Source organism: Schistocerca nitens, chromosome 6, assembly GCF_023898315.1.
Source record: "Schistocerca nitens isolate TAMUIC-IGC-003100 chromosome 6, iqSchNite1.1, whole genome shotgun sequence".
NCBI lineage: Eukaryota > Metazoa > Arthropoda > Insecta > Orthoptera > Acrididae > Schistocerca > Schistocerca nitens.
Window position 1 is genome coordinate 492,768,620 of NC_064619.1, and position 23,041 is coordinate 492,791,660.

General features: G+C 37.5%; 1 protein-coding gene across 1 annotated transcript in view; it reads right to left on the minus strand.

Annotated features, from left to right (window-relative positions):
- Nucleotides 1–848: 848 nt before the first annotated feature.
- The window catches only part of LOC126262876 (collagen alpha-2(IV) chain), a 294,377-nt gene continuing 272,184 nt past the window's right edge, over nucleotides 849–23,041 (minus strand). Inside the window, exons 28-31 of the mRNA XM_049959745.1 lie at nucleotides 9,997–10,198; nucleotides 5,205–5,376; nucleotides 4,935–5,049; nucleotides 849–2,461 (exon numbers count right to left, since the gene is read on the minus strand). Coding sequence (XP_049815702.1) covers nucleotides 2,204–2,461; nucleotides 4,935–5,049; nucleotides 5,205–5,376; nucleotides 9,997–10,198 — 747 coding nt within the window. The 3' untranslated portion in view covers nucleotides 849–2,203. The remainder of the gene's footprint in view (nucleotides 2,462–4,934; nucleotides 5,050–5,204; nucleotides 5,377–9,996; nucleotides 10,199–23,041) is intronic.

Genomic DNA, 23,041 nt, shown 5'->3' on the forward strand with positions numbered 1-23,041 from the left:
TGACATTTAAAAAATACTGAGGACATTGCACAGGTGCTGTTCATGGTCAAATACAGTGGTAAAGCCCGTAGGATTGTGTAGAATCTGCTTTTATGTACAAGCATGCACTGTTTCCAATTTTTGTCCTATCTCTGTAAAAATGGTTTTGTACGTGTGGATCAAAGAACAAGTTGTCAATGACTGTTACCCTATGCCTTTCAATTCTCTTTGGTAGTTTCATTGTGGGAAATAGTCCAAAGCTGGGCATCAAAAATTCTAGGAGATCTTAATCAGCACTACCAAATAGAAAATAGCTGCAGATAATGAAAGTATAACATTGCTATTACTCTCCCACACTAATGACCTTTTTAATTTTTTTTCTGCTGTCATTTCGAAACCTATCAGTACTACTAGCTTGTGTTTCTCCAAATCTACTGTTGTAGCAAAGAAATAAAAAAAGTATGTTCAGCCCAATATACACTAAACAATTTTTGTGTATATTGCAACACTTCCCCTTTCCTAGTTCTATTGTAACACAGCATTAAACCATGTCCATTAGAGGTATCTCTTCAATTTCAGTGATTTTCAACAGATGTTCACGTAAATATAAATAACTGCTGCTATTGCATTTACCCTATCACTTTTCTTATTTGGGATTAGAAGTTTGTCAATTTTATTTCTTGTCTTAATATGTTTTGATGAGAGATACTCCAACGGTGTTCGTTCAGATCCACAGATTTATCCAAGCTGTAGTATTTTACTTTGCTAGTATCCTTTTCAAGGGCAACTATATTTGTCCAACAGTTCTGTCTTTTTATTATATAGTACAAAATCGTTCTGTTCTCTGGTGTAAAATAATAACACTCAAGTATTTTAAAACATTGTTTTTAATTTATGTTACAAATTGGCAGTGTTTTCAGACAATATACATTACAAAGTAAGGAGTCTTAAACATTATACTATCATTTACACACATACAGAAACTTACTGATCTTCACATCACATAACGCCCAATTTCACTCTTTGGAAATAAAAAAAGGAGTGTAAATGTTTAAAATTATTTCTCAATAAAACATTCTTGGCAGTTATTACATCTTACATCATCCACTTCTAATACTAGTAATATTACACCACATTACTTACACATGGTTGTGAAAGCATTTATAATTTTAATGCAAAAGAGCTGTAAAAATAAAGTTACAAATATACACTGATTGTCAGTATAATACATTTAAACACTTATCAGTGGTTGGTTACAGTGATGATCCATCAAGAGAAGTATGTAAACTTAAAACAAATGTTTATATATGGGTTAAGAAAAACTGAAATGCAAATGAACAAAAACGTTTGTATGACTTTTCCACTGACACTTGCACATGAAATACAGAACACTGTTACAGAATTTCTGAAAATAAAAAAAAACTAATTATTGGCAGTAAGATATTCCATTGAAAAAAAGAAATAAAAGAAGGCAGATCATTTGTAGAATTATTTAAATTACATCATCAACATCATAACAAACAATAAATGCATCATTTGTTCAACTTTCATTGACAATAACAGATGAGTTGACTAGAGCATCTTTTATTGACACAGTATCAAGGCAGAACCTGATGCATCTTTATCTCAGCAAATTTGTATAATATATGATACTATGGCAGTTTAGTATAACATTCAGCTTTCGCAAATTTAATTCTGTTTAGGAAAAAGGTTTTAATTTACAACACAAGAAACTTCAACTAACATAAATATATAACTTAATAACACATTTCATTATGAGTTAAATTACATTGAGTCTGAAGTGCCAGTCCTCTTTTCTTGAGGAAGGTGATGGGAGTGAGATGGGAGAAAAGGACATATATACTACAGTAAAGTGATATAGCACCAATAATTTTTTTCCACCAACACATATAAACACGATGCAGTGAGAGACATCTTACAAGAAGCACAGAAAAGTTCTTTCTTTGAATGCTTCACTATGTATTTAATACAGTTTGTTACACCTCTTAACAGCCTATGTGGTGGACATATTCCAAGGAAAGGCTTTACTTTGATAGCAGTATGGAAGTATAACACATCACTACATTAAGGAACACATCACAACTTTCAGCAGAATTCTTTTCTGTAGATGAACACATGATATCCCATGAAACCCCTTGAAGGAGCCATGGAAACAGAGAAGTGAGAACAACACAATGAGTGCAAACTGTTTACACATGCTGCTCTACGTATTCTTGATGCAGACCTGGCACCGACTCACTCTTGTCCTCAAGGTGCCTGCCTTGAGAGTCTGGCTCTGGGGCACGCGGAACTGGTTGGCATCTTCAATTGTCGCCAACCAGAAGCTGAATTTGTTGGCAAAGTAGTGGCAGGTGCCCCTAGCTCCATTACATTCAATGAAGGGTGTTGCACGGAAATCTTCCAAGCATGAACCTGGACTTGCTAACGATTGTCCACCGCCTTCAGCCCCAGCTGCAGTGTGCTGTCAATGTGGTTTCAGATTAGTACCATGGTTATTGTTATGGTATCCTTAAGCAAGATTTAAGTAAATAAATTCTTACTGCTTTAACAAAAAGTAAACAGATCTTAGAAAATCCTATAAATGAATAACACACATGTCTTTTATTAGACTGCAATAATCTGTCAGTCTGGGAAGTGCTTACTTATCATATTACTAACAAACTGGTACAACTAAAAATTATGGATTCCATGAAATTCTGTGGTAAAGCTTCAGTTCAATTTTTTCAAGCATGATCTAGTTACCAAAGTTTTCATGTCAGGTGCTCTTTCTTCATAACACACCATCTTCAGATATACTTCTCATGCAAATTTCATGTCACATACATTTGAAGCTCACCCCTTTGTGATGTAAAAGGCAACGAGTATTCTCTAAAAATGTCGAAGTTATTTCTTCCCTCGTACAAAGAAACTTTTACTACGTATTACCTCACATCTTTCCATTAAATACCACAGGATGTTCAAGCAATGTCCTAAACTTTGTTGATTATGCCTGAGTAAACATACCACTGCTAAATGTCTGCTTACCTTATTAAAAACTTATATTACAGCTAAACCACAGTAAATACATAATATTATGACAAGGATGATTTGTATAAGCTCATTATATATCCACATGCTGTAATTTATCCACGATTTTCCTCATATTTTCACACAGCCTACACTGAAAATGTGTTCTTAAATGACATCTCCTTATTATGAATCAAAGTATAGCTTTTTGTTAAATGATCTCTTTCTGATAGATTCAGTACCTTTCAAACATAAACATATGAACTGAGCAAGCCCATTACCAGCACTATTACCTTGGCTGGAAATCATGTGATCAGTTGAATGTTGAGAGGAAATGGGCTGAGAGAAATACTTGTAATTTTTTTTAAGATGAATCCACTGTATCCACTGAACAAGTCTTCTAATATGAGTACTCTCACGCTAAAATTAACATCATTATTGTGCTTCACACCTTCTAATACTCCAAGTGGGTTTCAATGACTTTCAATTAGCAATAATCAAGTGCAGATTAATTTTTATTTTTTTTGTATTCAAGGGCAGCTGACAATATACTTACCAAACCTCAGTCTTATCAGTGCTTTCTCAGAATACAAAACATCCAAAAAGAGTTCATAATTATAACTTACATATTCTGTCAGGCCATTACTATAACTGTGAACAAAAATTAGCATAGTATATGACTCTTTAGACATCTGATATTATATCTTTGTCTGATGAACAGCTATCACCCAAAATAATGCATTTGAGCTCAACTGTCAAGAAATCTTTAGTCCAGTCACTTATCGAGCAAAATATCTCATAGTAATGTTTCATTATTTATTGTACCCATCAAGGTATTCCACAGCAATGTATTTGACCTCACTGGAAAACAACAAAATATTGTCGCAAACAATTTGTGATAGCATCAAAGAATAAAACTGTTCAGACTTTTGCAGCCTCCTCTTGTACCTTAGTGGTCATCTTGACAGCTTTGGCTGATGATTGTTAAATGTTTTTATGGCATTTTGCCATCATGTGTGACTACCTTTGTCAAAGATTCATGCTGCATTGCTGGAAGTGAATTTTAACAAATAATCTTTTCAGTTTTTCTGTAATTGTTGTCAGTTCTTGAACTCAATATTACAATATAGTGTGGCTGAAATATACCTGTTCTTACTGTATCATAATGCCATTTGTCTAGTAAAGCACTTTTATTTTGTCTCCATTCTTTATTCTTCTAAGTTTTGAGGATATTACCAAAGGTTATATTTGTTTTGGCACCTCCTCTCTTGCCTCACAAAATACTCCTCCCACCCACTCCACTAACCTACCTCCTCCCACAGTAGCGGATATCTGTGTAGACTACAAGACATCAAAATCTTGCACGATTATCCAAGCTGTACCACCAATCAGTCATCTGCCTTAGCATGAAAATCCATATGCTCATGAACCACTCCACTACCTAATAAGGTATATCGGACTGTGTCAACCTTACCTTCTTTAAATTCATAAAAAATTAACAAATTTATTCCCTTCATTTATAATAACAGCAATATTTCTAACTTTTATAATCAGCAACATGTTTCAAGCAAATAAAAGGTGCTTGTGAGGTACAGTGTCCATTCCTGTTGAGTAAACCCTTAAATAAGAGTATTACTTTTACAGATGAATTCAGAATGTACTGTTACTGGGAAAACAACATATTGACTGACAGTACAATTGTGCTCTTAAAGACAAATCTCTAGACCAGAATATATCTGGCCAGGAAATTTTCTCTGTCTCTCTTTGGGTTTTTCTACCTTTCCTTTCCTTTCCTCTCCTCTGTCTACTATGATTCACATTTTAATTTTTTTGTATTTTATTTGGTTCTCTGCTCAGCCACTTGATATTTAACAAGCTACACATCATTTTATGATTATAATAACTTAAAAACTGCCGACAACACTTACCATGACAAAACTGTATCCTATCCAGAGTCCAGACCAACCAAATGGACATTCTGGTACTGTGTCAGATTGACTGTGGACAGCTATTATATTTGCTGGAGCTTCACAGACAACACACCTGTAGGGACAAGAAATGACAATAAACAGCAATAAAAACAAAATAATAGGTGTTTTAAGTGTTTACTACCTTATAAAAATATCTGTGCAATTCTTATTTGCTATTTCTATTGTGGATAGGAGTAACTTACATAGAAGTCCCAAATTCTTACTGACCTGGAAATGAACTGCCGAATAGCACTCTCTTCTACAGGCATCATTGGTATGGCCTCATTTGTAGATAGCCAGTAAGACTTATCATTGCGACTGGCATAGTTACACACATCATTAAAATCGCAGAACAAAAATGGCATTGTGCTGAATTTCTTCACACAGGATCCAGCAAAACCTTTTGAAGGAAAAAAGTTACATTAAATGAAATTTTTAGGAATCTGAAAATATTTGTGGCAACGCTAATCTCATTTCAAACTGCGATTTAGGGAATACAAATGATTCACAAATAAGTTGATTTATGGATTTTTGTCCATGATGGTTTTGTGAAATCCATTAAATTTAAGGCAAGCAGCCAAGAAAATTACAGAAGAGATGGAATTTGCATGGCTGCATGCACAAAATATAATTCATACACCTTGAAAACCTGAAAATTCACTTGGTATTGTACATTAGAATGTTTTCCTTATTTTGAAGCCACGTTTTCAGTTTAGGGTAGGATGGGAAACAACAGCACAAGATCCTTATTCTCTTCAGAATATGACTGTCTTCACTACACGATATTTCGGCGATCCATCTGGCCGCCATCTTCAGGTGCGATTGCTGAGTACACGATCATGCCAGAACTGAATGAACATCAGAAACAGTGGCTCCTTCATACCCTGGGTCCATGCCATTGTGTCTGCATGAGAAGTGGAAGAGCTGCCCCCTGCGAAGCGAAGAAATGCAGCGCCACTGGCAGTAGAAACTGGCGAAAGTGATAAATCGCAAATTAAGATGTAGTACACAATCCGAGTAACGAGAAGCCAGAGCAATAATTTGTGTCTCTTTAAATGAGATGTTATGTCCTTCACTGAGACAATGTTTGATGACAGCAGAGTTTTCAGGTTGGAGCAAACGTATGTGGTGATGATGTTCCACACATTGGTCATGAACAGTGTGAATAGTCTGCCAATATAGGCCTTTCCACAATGACAAGGAATTTTATCAATTCCAGGTTTTCTCAATCCCGTATCATCTTTAACAGATTCAAACAGGGCTCTAGTCTTGGCCAAAGGCAAAAGAACACTTTTGATATCATATTAACTGAGAATTCTAGAAATTTTTGAAGAAATAATTCCAGCAAAGGGTAGAAAGCAATTGATTTACTAGTGTCCAGCACTGGTTCACCTGATGGTTCAAACTGAAAAGCGTGATTAATTTGATGATTGATATATCCATTGAGCTTGAAGACAGCCTTAAGATGATCCAGTTCCAGTGTCAAATTTTTGGAATCAGAAATGGCATAAGCTCTCTTGACCAATGTACGTAGAACTCCCATGCACTGATGTGGTGGATGACAACTAGCAGAATGAAGATAGCGGTCTGTATGTGTGGGTTTATAGTATATGCCATGTCCCAAGGTACCATTTTCTTTTTTGTGTACTAGAACACCAAAAAAAGGTAATCTGCCATCTTTTTCAGTTTAAATTGAAAATTTGATGTGTGGATGAAGACAGTTAAAATGATCTACAAACCGATTAAGAGCTTCCATTCCATGTGGCCAAACAATGAAAATATTATACATTTTTTGGAGAAAAACATGTAGGTTGAAGAGAAGTACTGAGTGTGATATCTTCAAAATCTTCCATAAAAAGATTGGTGACAATAGGGGAAAGACGACTCCCCATAACCACACCATTAGTTTGTTCAAAAAATATGTCATTAAATAAAAAAATTTGATGATGATAACACATGGTGACACAGCTCAGTAGTTTTATCATCCAAAAGTTGACGAATTAACAAGGACTCTTCTGAAGGTACCTGGATGAAAAGACAAACCACATCAAAACTAATTAAAAGGTCAGATGTTCCATTGCATAAAGGCTTCAACCATTGAATGAAATCAGCTGAGATGGATAAATGATGTTCACATTTCCCAATGTAAGGGCTGAGGATGGAAGCAAGATATTTAGCTAAATTATAAGTAGGAGTGCCCAAATTACTAACGATAGGACGAATAGGAGTTCCAGTTTTATGCACCTTTGGTTAAACCGTACAACCTGGGCAGTACCGCTGACCCTGGATGAAGGTTTTTGATGGCGTCCTTTGGCAGGCAGCTCTTCTTAATAAGTGAAATGGTCTTCCACTTTATCCAGTCTGTAGGATCACCCTGAAGTTTACGGTAAGCAGAATCATCCAATAAACAGGCCATTTTGGATCTGTTAAAGATGATTGGGATTGAGAAAGCCTGGAGTTTATAAAATTCCTTGTCATTGTGGAAAGGCCTATATTGGCAAACTGTTCGCACTGTTCATGACTGATGTGTGGAACATCAGTGTCACACTGAAAAATCTTCTGTTGCCAAACATTGTCTCAGAGAAGGGCACAACATGTCATTTAAAGATATGTAAATTATTGTTCTGGCTTCTCATTACCGGGATAGTGTGCTCAGGGAATCCATCAAAATTCAATTATCTGATGACATTATTAACAGAGATAAAGGTTTTTCTTTAAGCAAGATGCAGAACCCTATTTTATCTGATATAAAACAACAACAGTATGGTTTTTGACCTGCTGCATTTTAATTTGCGATTTATCACTTTCGCCAGTTTCTACTGCCGGTGGCGCTGCAATTCTTTACTTCACAGGGAGCAACTCTTCCACTTCTTGTGCAGGTGCAGTGGTCTGGATCCGGGGTATAAAAAAGCCGCCATTTCTGATGTTAATTCAGTTCCGGCATGATTGTGTACTCAGCAATTGCACCTGAAGATGGCGGCCAGATGTATTGCCGAAATATTGTGTAGTGAAGTTGATCATATCTGGCAGCATACCCATGAAGAGCATAAACATGTAAGACGCTGGGAAAATCTACAGAATCACAACAGCACATGATAGTTACTTGAATGCAGGATTAGTAGGGCAGTTCACAGATGCATAAGCATTTATTTGGCTGATGAAATATTTTTGAGAATCTGCTTCAATACAGCCAAAGCCACTGAAGAAAAGAGAGTTCAACTCATACTTTTATCACATGACATCCCAAAAGCCAATGGATCACGGTTATAAAATGTGTACAATTTTCTTGACTTTTGAAAAGCATTTTACTGAGTGTGACACCAACACTTAAGTCTAATCATACAGGGGGACTGGATTGAGGATTTTAAGGTAGGGAGGACTCAGCATGTTACCTTAAAATGAGAGTAATCAACAGATGTAGGAGTACTGTCCTCAGCTGAGAAGAATGCGCATGACAGGAATGTGGCGATGACTCGCTGTCGGCATTGTTATATGCTCTAGACATGATAGTAAGTGCTGGTCTAAAAAAGTTTTCATTATTGCAATTACATCAACATTGTAACTGTATCTGATTGCAAGAGGTTCAAGCAATGTACATATTTTAAATTATCTCTCTTCTTCAATATAATAATACTTCCAAAATAATGTTGTTAAAATTGTCCATTTGCATGTATATACACTACACCTGCTGTTTGAGTAATTATTAACTCTGGTACTGTCTGTGCAACTACTGAAATGTGTTTTTTCATCTGGACATATTTTTCAATTTATTCGTTAGAAACAACAGCAAAAATAGGATCTTCTTGACCATAAGTTGCTTTCAGTGTGGATGTGATGCCTGCATGCACATTTCATTAGAATTTTCCTTTTTCTCACTGGTGCTCTATTTAAAAAATAAAAGACGCTTGTAGACCATAAACAGAAAACAATGAAATGCCTCAAGGGTGACAATGAAGTTGCCTGGTAAAGCAATATTCTCAATAACCATGTGGTAGAATTAAACTGGGGGAAGAACTGTCTCCCCGTTCCCCACCTCAACCCTCACAGTCATTTCTCTTAACTGCCTACTGTAACCTTAGGTGTGTCCAAGGCATGTGTGTTGGGGCCATTACTATTCTTGTTGTATATTAATGACCAGGTAGACAATATTAATACCAACCTCGGACTTTTCGAACATGATACAGTTATCAGTGATGAAGGTGCACAAACATACAGTCAAATCTTAGTAACCTTACAAAGTAGTACAAAGGCTGGCAACTTGCTTTAAAAGTTCATAAATTTAAAACTGTGCACTTCACTAAAGGCAGAAACATAGTATTCTTTGACTACAGTATCAATGAAACACCATTAGAAACAAATCAGCCCATACAAGTACTTGGGTGTAACAATGTACAGGGATATTAAGTGGAATAGTCACATAGGCTCAGTCACAGTTAAAAATGGTGACCGACTTTGATTCAGTGGTAGGACAGTGGGAAAATTCAATCAATCTACAAAGGAGAGTGTTTACAAAACCCCCATGCAACATATCCTAGAATATTGCTCAAGTGTTTGGGATCCAAACCAAACCGGATTGACAGAGGATATTGAACACATACAAAGGAGGGCACTGTGAATAGTCACAAGATTCTTTGATGCATGGAAGAGTGTCACAGACATGCTGAAGAATACTTACAAGGATTTGAGATGCTAGTGTGAGAAATCTAGGAATACGCAACAGCACGATACATAGTACTCTTATGGGACTCACAAAGTCAAGATTACACTAACTACAGTATGGACAGAGGAATTTAAGCAGTCATTCTTCCCACACTTCATACATGAATGGAACAAGAAGAAATCACGACAAAGGGTCCAGTGGGAAGTACTCTCTGCCATGCTCTTTATGAAGATTTACAATAGATATAAAAACAGATGTAGAGGCAAATTGCGCTAAAAACATATCAAGCTAGCCAAAGACACAAAAAAGTGCACGAGTTAACTACATATTAGTGTTATTAAACTAGTGCTAAATATTTACCAAGATCTTGGTGATGTGCTTTTTCATTTCCTTCAATATACAGAAGACTGTAACCATCCCACAGCTTGACATGTCCAGGCTCACATTGTGGAATCTGGGTTGTCTGACTATGCCTCACCAACAGAATACCAGTCAGGTAATCAGGCTGTTGTTCACAAGGCAATCCAGCATCACCTTTTGGTCCTGGATCTCCACGTTCTCCCTGTAGAAGATGTCACAATCGTAACATACAGTGATATTTTTCTCCTTAATTGATTAGCTGATAATACAGGCTACATGCAAAGTTCTTTTCCTGTAAAATAAGCTTAATAGTTATGTTTTTAGACACTGGTGGAATGAAACTTTGTTTCTACTACCACACATGTAGTTAACAATGTGAATGACTGACAGAGGATATCTTTTACTGTAGTACATTCTCCTTGTTTGAGTCATGTATGGAGCCTACATAGAAGACAATATATTTTTGTGCATCCAATATTTTAACAAAATCTTGGAGTCGATACATGAGCCATATGTTATATCTCTGTATTCTATTAAATTCATTGCAGAAATGTGATTATATCATTCTGATCAGAAAGTTTCAGGATGTAACTAACATCTTTCTTTTAATGTAATTCAGAACTAAATTATTTGAACAAAAGTAACAATTTGTGTTGTTCTGTCTGAGATTCTCTTAGTGTTCACTTTTAGTTTATTTAATATAGATCCACTCCAAGCAATACTGCAGGATATATTCAGTGAATAATTCATTTGAAATTTCTCTTTCACAAAGAAGCTGCAATTTCATAATACACCAGAAATGAACAAAAGCCTATCATTTGAATTACCTAAAATACAGCTTACATTTACATTCCGATTCATAACAGATTGCATTTTTATACCCAGATATGTATAAGCCCATTACCAGTTTGATTTGTGACTCACCAAAACTCAAGTCTACAATTTCAAGCCTATTTTTTATCCATAAATTACAGTTTAAAATTATTCTGTAGTTATGATAACAATTTCTTCAAGGCTAGACTGAAATCTTCAGAATGTCAAATTGAATGTAATTTATAAAATACTACTTTAGTAACATATTGTCAAGGGTATATATACTAATAAGGAGCATGGATAACAACGATATTATTACCAGGCCATAAATGCAAATTACAAAACAACTATTGTTATGTCACATTTCCTTAAGACACATCTCATGGTAATTGGCTATTATTCTTCTCTCTGGATAATAATCTGCACTCTGAAAACTCATCAGTTCAGTCACAAGTCTATTTAGACAAATATCTCTCAGAGACTACAGCAAAATGAAATGATTGCATGGCACTGATGGCCACAGGTTTGGCTGCCAAGTTGCAAGTCTTTTCAGTTGACATCACATTGAGTGACTTGCATGTTGATGATGATGACATGATGACAACCCAACATCCAGTTCCCGAGTGAAGAAAATCTCTGACTTACCCAGGAATCAAAACTGGCCCATTGCATTGCAGTCACACACACTGACCACTCAGCTAAGGAGACGGACAGAGACTGCAATGATCAGTTATTACCTTATTGCTTGCACAGATTGTCATTTTATGTTTCTTTGTGATGTTTAAGTTATGCGGCATTCTTCAGAATTGTTAAAAATAAGAACTTTATTACATTTGTCACACATGTAACCAGTCTAAAATTGTTATTGCAGCTATTTTGCTGACTGACATATCAGCAATGACTCAGATCACAACACAGCAGACATTACAGTTATAACAATCTCTGTACAAATGTTTTCTACACAATAGGTAAGCTTGCTTTTTATGTAATTAATTCACGCTCTTTCATGTTCAGAAATACATCACTGCACTATATTTTCTTAAATCATTTTACTAAACTGATTATTACATGTAACTGACAAATGTATGAACCTTATCTTTGACTAGTGCCTGACATTTAATTATTTTCAGTAAAAACCTGATTATTAAGGATCTATCACCACCCCTTCCACCAGTGGCAAGATGTGTAGCCTACACTCATTATTTAAGCACCTTGTATATTGTTAATCAATTAAGTTAAATACTATGTGTTCTCTGTGTCATAGTGCTTCAAGGTAATTAGCTTTATTTGTTTACAATGTGTATTTAATAGTTCATGTTTCACTGTTGAGATTTAAAAAAGACTGTAATAAAAAAAAGTAAAGTGGCCACTCACCATATACTGGAGATGCTGAATCGCAGATAGGCACAACAAGAAGACTCTTCCAAATAAAGCTTTCAGCTCATAAGGCCTTCATCAAAAATGGATCACTCACACACACACACACACACACACACACACACACACAAATGCAACTCACACACTTTTTCTGTGTTTTCTTTATAGTTTAAGTCTTAAATTCTATGCATGTTTTTCTGTTTAAGAGGTTAATCTGACGTTTATATAACTGTAAAGTATAAATTCAGGCAGTCTGTAGTGCAGTTGTCATTTCTTTTGAATAGCCAGCAACACAGCTCAGTAAGGTAGCAGTCTGCATTTGTGACATGTCAGGATTGTAGCAAGTTACATATTTAGTTTCTCTGTGTAATGTTACAGTTTACTTCTTAAGTTAGTTGTGATGAGATGGATAGCATGTGTGGATGCAAGATGAGCTGGCTGCAATTCACAAACAGCTGAAGGTGCTTTTGGCTAAGGTCAGCACTTTCAGGCTGCTGTCTCAGAGTGTACTAGTGGTGGAGAGTTTGGCATATTGCATGGGACACCTCAGGTTTTGCTTGTTTAGTCCACGGTCCCTGCTGCCGAAGTACTTTCAAGTTTACTTGTCATGATGGATCTGACCTCACCACTGGCTGAGTGGCAGGTGGTAAAACATTTGGGTCACTCAAGGGGGTGGGTCAATGCGGAACCTGGTCATCTAGCCTTGCCCATTCACCCTGTCAATGGATTGATGGACAGCCACTCCTTCAGCAGGGTCTTAGTAGACACATCGTGGGGGGGGGGGGGGGGGGGTTTCTGGTTATCGGAAGCTTCAGTGTAAGGGCTATTATGCAGCCCCTTAGGCAAATAGCATTCAGGACTAGAAAGAAAGTTGACGTGAGGTCAGTCTGTCTACTGGGAGGGCCCAATCTGAGATATGGAGGAGGCCTTTTCTGTGGCTGTCCAGCATGCAGGGTGCAGTCATCTCCAAGTTGTGGCTCACATTGGCACCAAAGACACCTGTCACTTTGTTGGATCTGAGGTCATTAACATTTCATATGGGTAGCTGGTGGAAGTGGTGAAAACTACTGGCCTTCCATGCAGGGTGCAAAGCTAAGCTCACAATTTGCAGCATTGTTCCCAAAGTTCATCAGTTCCTTTTGCTTCAATTGGAGGTTCTCAACAAAAGCTTCATTAGCTCCATGAGTGCTACTGAATACGTTTTCTGAAAACTGTCTTGAGCAGTTAAATCAAGAGCCCATACACAGTGGAAATATTTTAGACCTTGCAGCTACAAACAGGACAGACTTTATCAGTGGTGTCAATAAAGATACAGGGATTAGTGATCAGGATGTCATCATAGCAACAATGGTTACTACAGTAGTTAAATCAATCAAGAAGGGTAGGAGAGTACTTCTGCTACAAAGAACAGGTAAGCAGTTGTTGGCATTTCACTCAGACAGTGAATGGAAATAATTTAGTTCTAGTATGATGAATTTAGGGTAATACTGGTCAAAGTTTAAACAGACTCAAATCGCCCTCTGAAGATGTATGAGCTGAGTAAGTGCTTTAAGGACAGAAAAGACCCACCATGGTTTAAAAACAAAATTTGGAAAATGCTGAGGAAGCAATGACTGTTGCACCCTTGGTTCAAAAGAGAATACAAATGATGAAAGGCAAAAGTTGTGCATCTGTAAGAAGATTGATACATGAAGCACACATCTGACACTATCATACCTTAGCAAATAATCTTGCTGAGAAGCCACGATAGAAGATAGCAAAAGGAAAGCTGAAGTTCTAAATTTTGTGTTTCAGAATTCATTCATGCAGGAGGAACATATAGACAGTTCACATTTGACAAAAGCACAGATTTCCATATGGAGTAATAGGCATCCCTGGTATAGAGAAGCAACTGGAAGAGCTGAAAACAAATAAGTCACCAGGTCTGACTGGAACTCCAATTTGGTTTTACAAAGAGTACTTTATGGCATCAGCCTCTTACTTAGCTTGCATTAATTGTGAATGTCTAGCCCAGCATGAAATCTCAAGCGACTGGAAAAAAGTGCACGTGATTCCTGTACATAAGAAAGGTAAGACAATGAACCTGCAAAATTATGGACCACTATACGTAACAATGGTTTGCTGCAGAATTCTTGAATATATCCCCTATTCGAATATAATAAATTTCCTTGAGACAGAAAAGATTCTATCCACAAATCAGCAAGGTTTTAGAAACCATCACATGTATGAAACTTAGCTTCTCCTTTTCTCATGACATTCTACACACCATGGGCGTAGGGCAACAGGCAGATTCCATACTTCTAGATTTCCCAGGGAAGTGTGATTGGACTGCAGTTATTCTCCGTGTACATAAGTGATCTGATAGACATGGTGAGCAGCAATCTGCAGCTGTTTGCTGATGAGGCTGTGGCATATGGAGAGGTCAATCATTTCTGATTGACATAATAAATGACAGCTAGTTATAAATGTAGAAAAATGGAAGTTAATGCAGATGAGTAGATAAAACAATTCCGTAATGTTCAAATACAGTATTAATAGTGGGCTGCCTGACATAGTCATGTTGATTAAATATCTAGAAATAACATTCTAAAATTATATGAAATGGAATGAGACAGAAGGACAGCAGTAGGAGAGGCAAATGGTTAACTGATTTATTGGGAGAAATTTAGTAAAGTTCATCTATGAAGGAGACCATGTATAGAACACTCAAGTACTGTCCAAGGATTTGGGAACCCCACCAAGTTGCATTAAAGGAAGATATCAAAGCAATTCAGAGGTGGGCTGCTAGATTTGTTATTGGTTGGTTCAATCAACACAAATATTCCAGAGATGCTTTGGGAACTCAAATGGGAATACCAGGAGGGAAGGTGATGTTCTTGTTGAGGAACACTACCAAGAAAATTTAGAGAATTGGCATTTGAAGCTGACTGCAGAACTATTCTACTGCTGCCAGCATACATTTCACTTAGGGATCATGAAGATAAGATAACAGAAATTATGACTTACATTGAAGCATATAGACAGTTGTTTTTTTCTCACTAAATTTGTGAGTGGAACACAAAAGGAAATGATTAGTAGTGGTATAAGTTACCCTCCACCATGCGCCATATGGTGGCTTACTGAATATGTTTGAAGATGTTGACATATATGTAGATGTAGAATAAAAAATAAAATCAGTCATTTTTCGTAAGTATGCGCTTCTATGTCATGTCTCAAAAATATAAGACAAAGATTTTACAATAAGATATCTTGACAAGCTAAGGCGTCAGTAGCGCTGGAAATGTGAGGAAATAAGAAAAGTGAAAATCTGTTAATGTAAAAGACTATCATTTTTCAGTAAGGAGACTTCCACACCATGTTTCGAAATATGAACACATCAGCACAAGATATATCATTAAACAGTGTGCTGAAATTAAAAGATGCTGCAAGTTGTTTTCTGTTATGAGACTAGGAAATAAATGGGATGTTCATGGCAAAAACTCTTGGCAGATACATTACCAGAAAAGAAGAGAGAGAGAGAGAGTGTGTGTGTGTGTTAAAACCCATGTCCTTACCTGTGAAACATCTGATGAAATGTGTGATACACTTACAAAGATATGAAGATATACCAGAAGAATATAGTCCAACACAAGAGTCCATTACTTGGAGAGTTCTATAACAATGAATACAGTAGAAATTTAGATGTGATGTTCAATACTGCTAAAGTGCAACCCAAGCATTCAGACTGAATCACTTGGTGCAGAATATTGATGAAACAACATTAATGACAAGGATAACAACAGAGTTGTAGCACATGGGACTCTACTATTAAGGAGACGAAAACATTGGAAAACCTGAAACTAAGACACAAATCTGGAGAAGATAAAATGAAGAAAAACAAAGAAGAGATATACTGTCATCCAAAATTATAGCAACAAAAAGAACTTTTGAAAGGTGGTGTTTGTTTTGCCACAAAACAATATAACAGGTCATAGGAAAGTAGAAACAATGTAAAGAATACAGAACATAAACAACTGCAACATGCATAATGATAGACAAAAATGTTCTCCATTTTTACCAACTTACAGATTTTCACACACATTCTAACAATTGGTTAATGTGCTCAGTATGGGTTGTAACTACCTCTGGCAGCAGTACAGGCCTGAATGATGTCATCAACCTCATGTTGAGGCAATAATGTCCATTCTTCCTGCAGAGCTGCTTGCAAATCTTGGAGTGGTTGGTGAATGCTCATGATGCAACCTGTCCCCACTAGTACATCCTAGACATTATGTGTGGGATTCAAAATGGGAGAGTGAGGAGGTCATGCAATGCATGCAATACCTTCCGTTTCCACGAAAACATCAACCATCCATGCTGTATGATGTCAAGGATTATCATCCACCAATACGAAGTCTGGGCCCACATCACCTTGCAACAACCATACATGAGGTCCCAAGATCTTGTCACGATACCTGACAGCAACTAAACTATGCCGATTCACCCATATGATTTTCTCTTTCCACAATGTTTGGGTCCCAAAATCATGTTACACATTGCCTCCAGATGTGAATCTATTGAGAATCACTCTCCAGACCAAATTGGGACTCATCTGTGAAAATAAAATTGGCCCACTGTTCGACCATCCATGAGGCATGTTGGTAACTCCACTCTAGATGTTCCCTTCTGTGAAGATGCACCTGAGGTACAATACACCAGGTCTTTGACAATAAAAGACAGTCTGCAGAAGCCTTCTGTACACCGTTTTAGTGCTAAGGCAGTACCATCATGCTCCTACAGCCAAATAACGGTCCTCTTTTCTGCTTTCACATTGGGTTTGCTGTGTTCTGGTCTTTTGGGCACAGTATTGGTCTCTATAAACTGTTGCCACATTTGAGAAATAACAAAATAATTCACTTTAAGCCACCGAGCCATATCAGGTTGCGACTGTCATGCTTCCATTCTTCCTGTGGTCCTCCACTGCAGACAGTCTGGTAGGCACCTTCTCTGTGTCATATTGCACCATCTGTGGCTCTGTACACAATGACTGTGGATGTGGGACTAACCGGCAAATGCTACCCTGTTTGATAGGGGCCCTGACATCATTGTTGACATGGTTGCCATTGACCAGAATAGCATCTTTCATGCAGAACATGATTGTACAGATATCTGTTGACAGTTTGTATGATTACATCATGAAATAGACATATGATGGGTTGTTTTTTGCTTTAAATGTGGACACCAGTGTATTATTGCTTTCAAAGCTACTGCCTACAGCAAGAAAGATCAGAATAAAAACAATGAGAAATCAGTGTTTGGTTCACTATGTAAGTGAGTGTAAAATGAAACTTAGTGACAACGAGAACAAAATAGAGTGCTCTACCTGTGGTACATATTATCTGGGAGAGTTTTGGGCAATAAAGAGACTGCATCAAATTAGTACTGCAAAAACACAAATCATCCTGCTGAAAAATGTTACTGTAAGAAGGAACATGAGAAGATGAAAACACCAGAAGCACTTGTGACAGAAAAGCACAAAAAGAAAATTAATAAAATAGATACCAAATTTGTTGTTGATAATGGTAGTAAAGAGCACATGTCACATGAAAGGAAAATTATGTCAACAGTGAACAGCTGTGAAGGTACAAAAATTAAAGACTACAAATGTGAAGGTACAAAAATTAAGACTACAAATGGAAACTTCATGTACTGTAATCTTGTTGGTGAAGCTGAATCAGAAGAGGTGTTGTTGATAAATGTGTCACACATCCCTGAACTGCCAAGAAATGTATTTTCAGTAAATGCCACTACTGAAAAAGGGGGAGTGTCAATATTTGACATGAAAATGGTGAAGATTGTGAAAGATGGAAATATTATTCTGGAAGACAACAAATAAGAAAATAGAATTTATGTGGTGATCTCACACTCAAAAGCAAGATAATGAAGCTTTTGTCAGTTGCTGAGCTCCTGTGGGGAATTTATCTTTGGTATTTTCAGTTCACTGTGAACAATTGTCTAGTGCACATGCATTCGAATTGTATCTTTGTGTTGTAATCAACTGTATTCTAGAGGCCTAAATCTGCATTCTGCATTTCACTGCAAGCTTTTGCCCCAGGAAATCCCACAATGCTGACATCTCAATGAACAACAATAGCTAATGCAACTAAATCACTAAATTTTGCCTGATTGTCTTCAGATGACAAAAGTGCTGTCTCATGATTGTCACTTGTGTTAGTAACAGGTATGAGAAAGTGACTTTCATGGTGCTTCATAAGATTTTCTTCACCAAATGGACCAACCTATATGGACAAAATAGGATGAATGGAGACAGAACACCAAACAGGATACTACGATAGATACCATCCCAGTGGAAGAAAAGGGGTCACCCATGATGCAGCTGGCAAAATGATGTGGAGGAGGCAATGGAAGCAGGAATCTGAATGTTGAGGAAAGTCAACACAGAAGACGATGGAAACTGGGGACAGAAAAGTGGTGGCATCCATAGATAAACCACAAAAAGAAGAAAAAGAAGGCTCAACCTACATTGTATATGAACTGTGCAAATGATATTCTTCTGTTTCATGCTAGGCACTCCAATAATGACCCAGTTGTAGATGAACAATGTGCAATGACTTCTGATCTCCTTGGTAATTTTGGTGATGACTTTACTCAACATTCCCTACAACAAGACAATGTTCAACTGACTATTTTCCAGTTTACCATATGCATCAGATCTGGTTAAAGGAATTTTGTGTATCACCTCCCTCAGGCTATGTGATCCAGCACATAAACATCAAAATTTTTATGGGGCATACACATAAGAAAGTTTTCATCCCAAGCTACCACCATTCCAATGAGAACAGCCATCAACATGGTTCGCAACTGTTGACTTTATTCTACAGAGCCCCAGCATTTCTGACAACACTTCCTAGTTTGTCACCCTATTGAGTAACACAGGAGAGCATGCATACATTATCAGCTATTTCATCGCAGACCCCCCCTCCCCACCAGTAACAGCAAATTCATTGCCACCAGAGAGGCACTGCTTCACTGGCTCGCAAAAACACTGGCGCCACAGTTGCTGCATGGTTTACACACTGGGCTAGAGTGCTGTAGACTTAACATGCTGGATCTCTTACAAAATCAACACCTTCTGATCAACATCAGTTCAGAAGACAGTACCATTCCCAGGGAGACTCTGCTTACATCTTCCTACACCAGTAGTCCAACTATTCACTATGAATGACTCTCCTGTCAAAGTTCATGGAACAGTCACATGCACCATAGGCCTTGGCCTCTGCAAAACATTTTCATTGCAGTTTTTGGCTGCAAATGTTTGTGAACCAATCCTAGGCATGGATTCCCTGCAACACTTCCATCTCTCTCTGGAATTATCATAAGTAACCCTCAACCAAACCAATAGTAGAAAATCTGTACACTGGTGGTCCGCCATTATATGCACAACTGGTTTCAGAGGTCACCAATCCAGAAGCACCTTCAATGTGCACTCCACACGACCACCATCTACAGCTACTCAATGACTGCCAAACGTTAGAATTGGAGATACAGAAGATTACAATGTCTTCTGCAGGGTGTGAGTTGTGTGTCACATGTTCTTACTTGCAGCACCTCCAGCAGGAGCAACTCCATAGTCCTGACACAACTAATACCAACAACCATCACAGTTTCAGCAGTCGACACACACATACAGCCATGACACATTACTGTGTCTGAGCCACCAGAAACTCATGTCAGTATCATGAATTTTTCTTGCTATGTGCATGCATCACCCATGAGTGGTATCCCCCCTGCCCCAGGACTCGCATTTGACTCCTCAACAGAGAGCTATTTACCATGAAACTGGGCATACAATTGATACTATAACAAAAATGTTTGACAGACATTTCACTCACAGCTATAAACCGCCCAGTGATGTCAAACTGGCTGCTATTACATCAAGAGACTATCAGCTGATGGGTTCCTTACCATCACAGATTCTATGTTACAACAATCACCTCCTAGCATGCATACAGAGCCTGATGTTACCACACGCACCACCACATCACCTCCACAGTCGCCCATCGAACTTCCGCAAATCAACACAGACCAATAATCCCACCACAGCTGCCCCATCGATCTCCACCCTACTTCAGCCAATATCACTGTATTGATAAAAGGCACGGATTGCGATGCCATTTTCTTTTTCCTCTCTATTGACGAGAAATGGTCCAGCTGTGCCCTGCATAACAGCCAGCAATGGCATGGTTGGTCACACACTTATGTGCAAAGAAGACTGTAGCAGCTGTGATGCCTGGTGACCTCCTGTCCCCCAGTGTTCCACACTCCAATGGTGAGGGGGGCTCTTTAGGGACCTCACCATTAATAGTGAAATAATAAGTCTTTTTGCTTAGTGGTTGAGGTCCTCCATCAGATTGTCTTTGGTTTTTTCAGTTCCTTGTGAACAACTGTCTAATGCACATATATTCAATTTGTATCTCTGTGTTGTAAAAAGTGTATTATATCATCTTAAATTTGCATTCTGTGTTTCACTGCAAGGGTTTTCTGCACAAAATGCCACATGTACATCATTGACATCAAAAGTGACTGTAAAAACAAAGCACTAATGACATTCAGCAGCACAAAAGACTATAGTTCAATTCTTTTATCTTGGCGGTTCGCGCATGCCCGCCCAGACGTGGGACATTGCTGTATTGCCAGTTGCACGCGCCAAGAGAAGCAGTACCATAGTATAGTATAGTTCGCAAACTTACGTTTAGGGGGGAGTGCGCAGTTTATGAAGTAAAGCCACCATGGCCGCATTAACCCTTTCGCTGCTACAGAGATGTGCTCCCCGCATTCCGCGCTGTGTGCGATTTTGCCATCACTACACTGCTCGCTATGCAGACACATGGTGTTCCGACTGCTTTGACATACTTTATCATTTGATTTCACAAAAGCTATTTGGCCCAAAAATTTGATTTTTACACATCTTCTTGGCTTATACCTTCCCCCCATAAATGACTTAATTTTGTTTCCATGTTCAACGCAGTTATTGTGCAGCATTAAATGTAATAAACAATTGCATGCAATTTTGAAGAGTTTGCAGAGGTAAAAGTCCATAGCGTATACTTTCCATATGGTCGATTTTAGTTGCCACTAGAAATTTCAAAAAATTACTTTCAAACGAATAAAATTCATGAAGTAAGACACTTCGATATTGTTTTTCAATAAAGAAAATATTAAATGCCGAACAAGGTTTGAACACAGAACCTTGTGCTTAGCATCCTAACACTTTAACCATTATGCTAACGTGGCTCATCATTCAATAGTGTTCCTGGAGGACTTCAAAATATTACGCAAAATACCGACAAAAACTGTTGGTATGACTATGAATTACTCACGTTTCGTCGAAGTACAATAGGAAATAAACAATTACTGATGTTCTTTATTGCGAAAAAGCAGTTAGTGAGAATGATAAAAACACCTTTCCTTGCTATCACCTGAATTAGGAGGCTTATTGCTTGTTTGGTTTAATTAATTAATAGAATATGAAGCAACTGGTATAAAGAATGCTTTCTCCAAACTTTCTATAAAAGAAAGTCTGCTATCAAGACATTGCTTTTGTTCAATTACTTTATTTATGACTGAACGTTTCTAATACTGAAGACACTCCGTACTCCGCACTGCAGTCGAGCTCTGGCAACGTCATTCTCTGTTCATTGGCTGACTGTGTTTTGTGATGTCAGATGCGCAGAACAAACCTCAATTCGGCCGCCGTCATAAATGACGCGCACTTTAGGACATTCGAATTTCAATTATCTGAAGAAAATACCAGAACTGTGTGATTTTGTATACAAAATTGTGTCACGAGGGTATGCCTTGTTATGAAACATGTATTATGGCAAAGCAATTCACAAGACCATTTGATACTGTGTGGCACAAGATCTCTTGAGATTATTCACACTGATTTCATTCTACAGAGCCACAGCATCTCTAACAACATTTACAAGTTTGTCACCCTATTGAGCAACACAGGATAATATACCCACATTATCAGCTACATCATAGTAGTGACCCTGTCTAATGGTAAATTTGCCACTACCATGGAGTTAGACCAATGTGTTTACAAATCGGATACTGAGAAGAAAATGTGTCTTACTTTACATGTTGATGATGGGATTTTATTTGTGAAGACATCTGCCAATTGAAAAATTTCCTGCAGTAACTAAAAAAAAATGCTGACATTACAACTTGTAAGAACCAATATCTCTTGGAAATGAAATCAAAAGAACAAAAGAAGGTCCAAGGAACCAGAGATGGCGGTCATGTGTGTGTGAGATGTGTTTGCTTGTGTAAATGAATGTGTGTGTGTTTCTTTCTTTGATGAAGGCTTTGGTCGAAAGCTAATGTGTATGTATCTTTTCATCGTGCCTGTCTGTAACTTAAGGAACCATAAAATGAAACAGATTTGGTTTTTGGATAATCATCTGACCACAGACATCCATCATTTGATGATTTGGGATATAATTTTTACAGAAATTTTCCGTTTCCTGAATAATAGGTTGATTATCCATCATGTGAATGAATATGGCGAATGAGAATACGGACGTATGGTAATAAACAGTCCTTTACACAAAAGAGAAGGATTAATTTCTTTACAGAGAAGAGAAAACAAATCTTTAATAGCTTAAATTACAACTGAGCTAAGTTATGAGTAGGGCCTACTGCACAACATGTGAGATTTGCAAACCTAGCTGCAGTTAAGTTTCATCAAAGCCCATACTAAAAGATGAAAAAAACCTGAAATTGAAACTAGATGACAAGTATTTTCCTTTTAAATTACACCATCATGACCACAATGAGTTCTTAGAGAAAA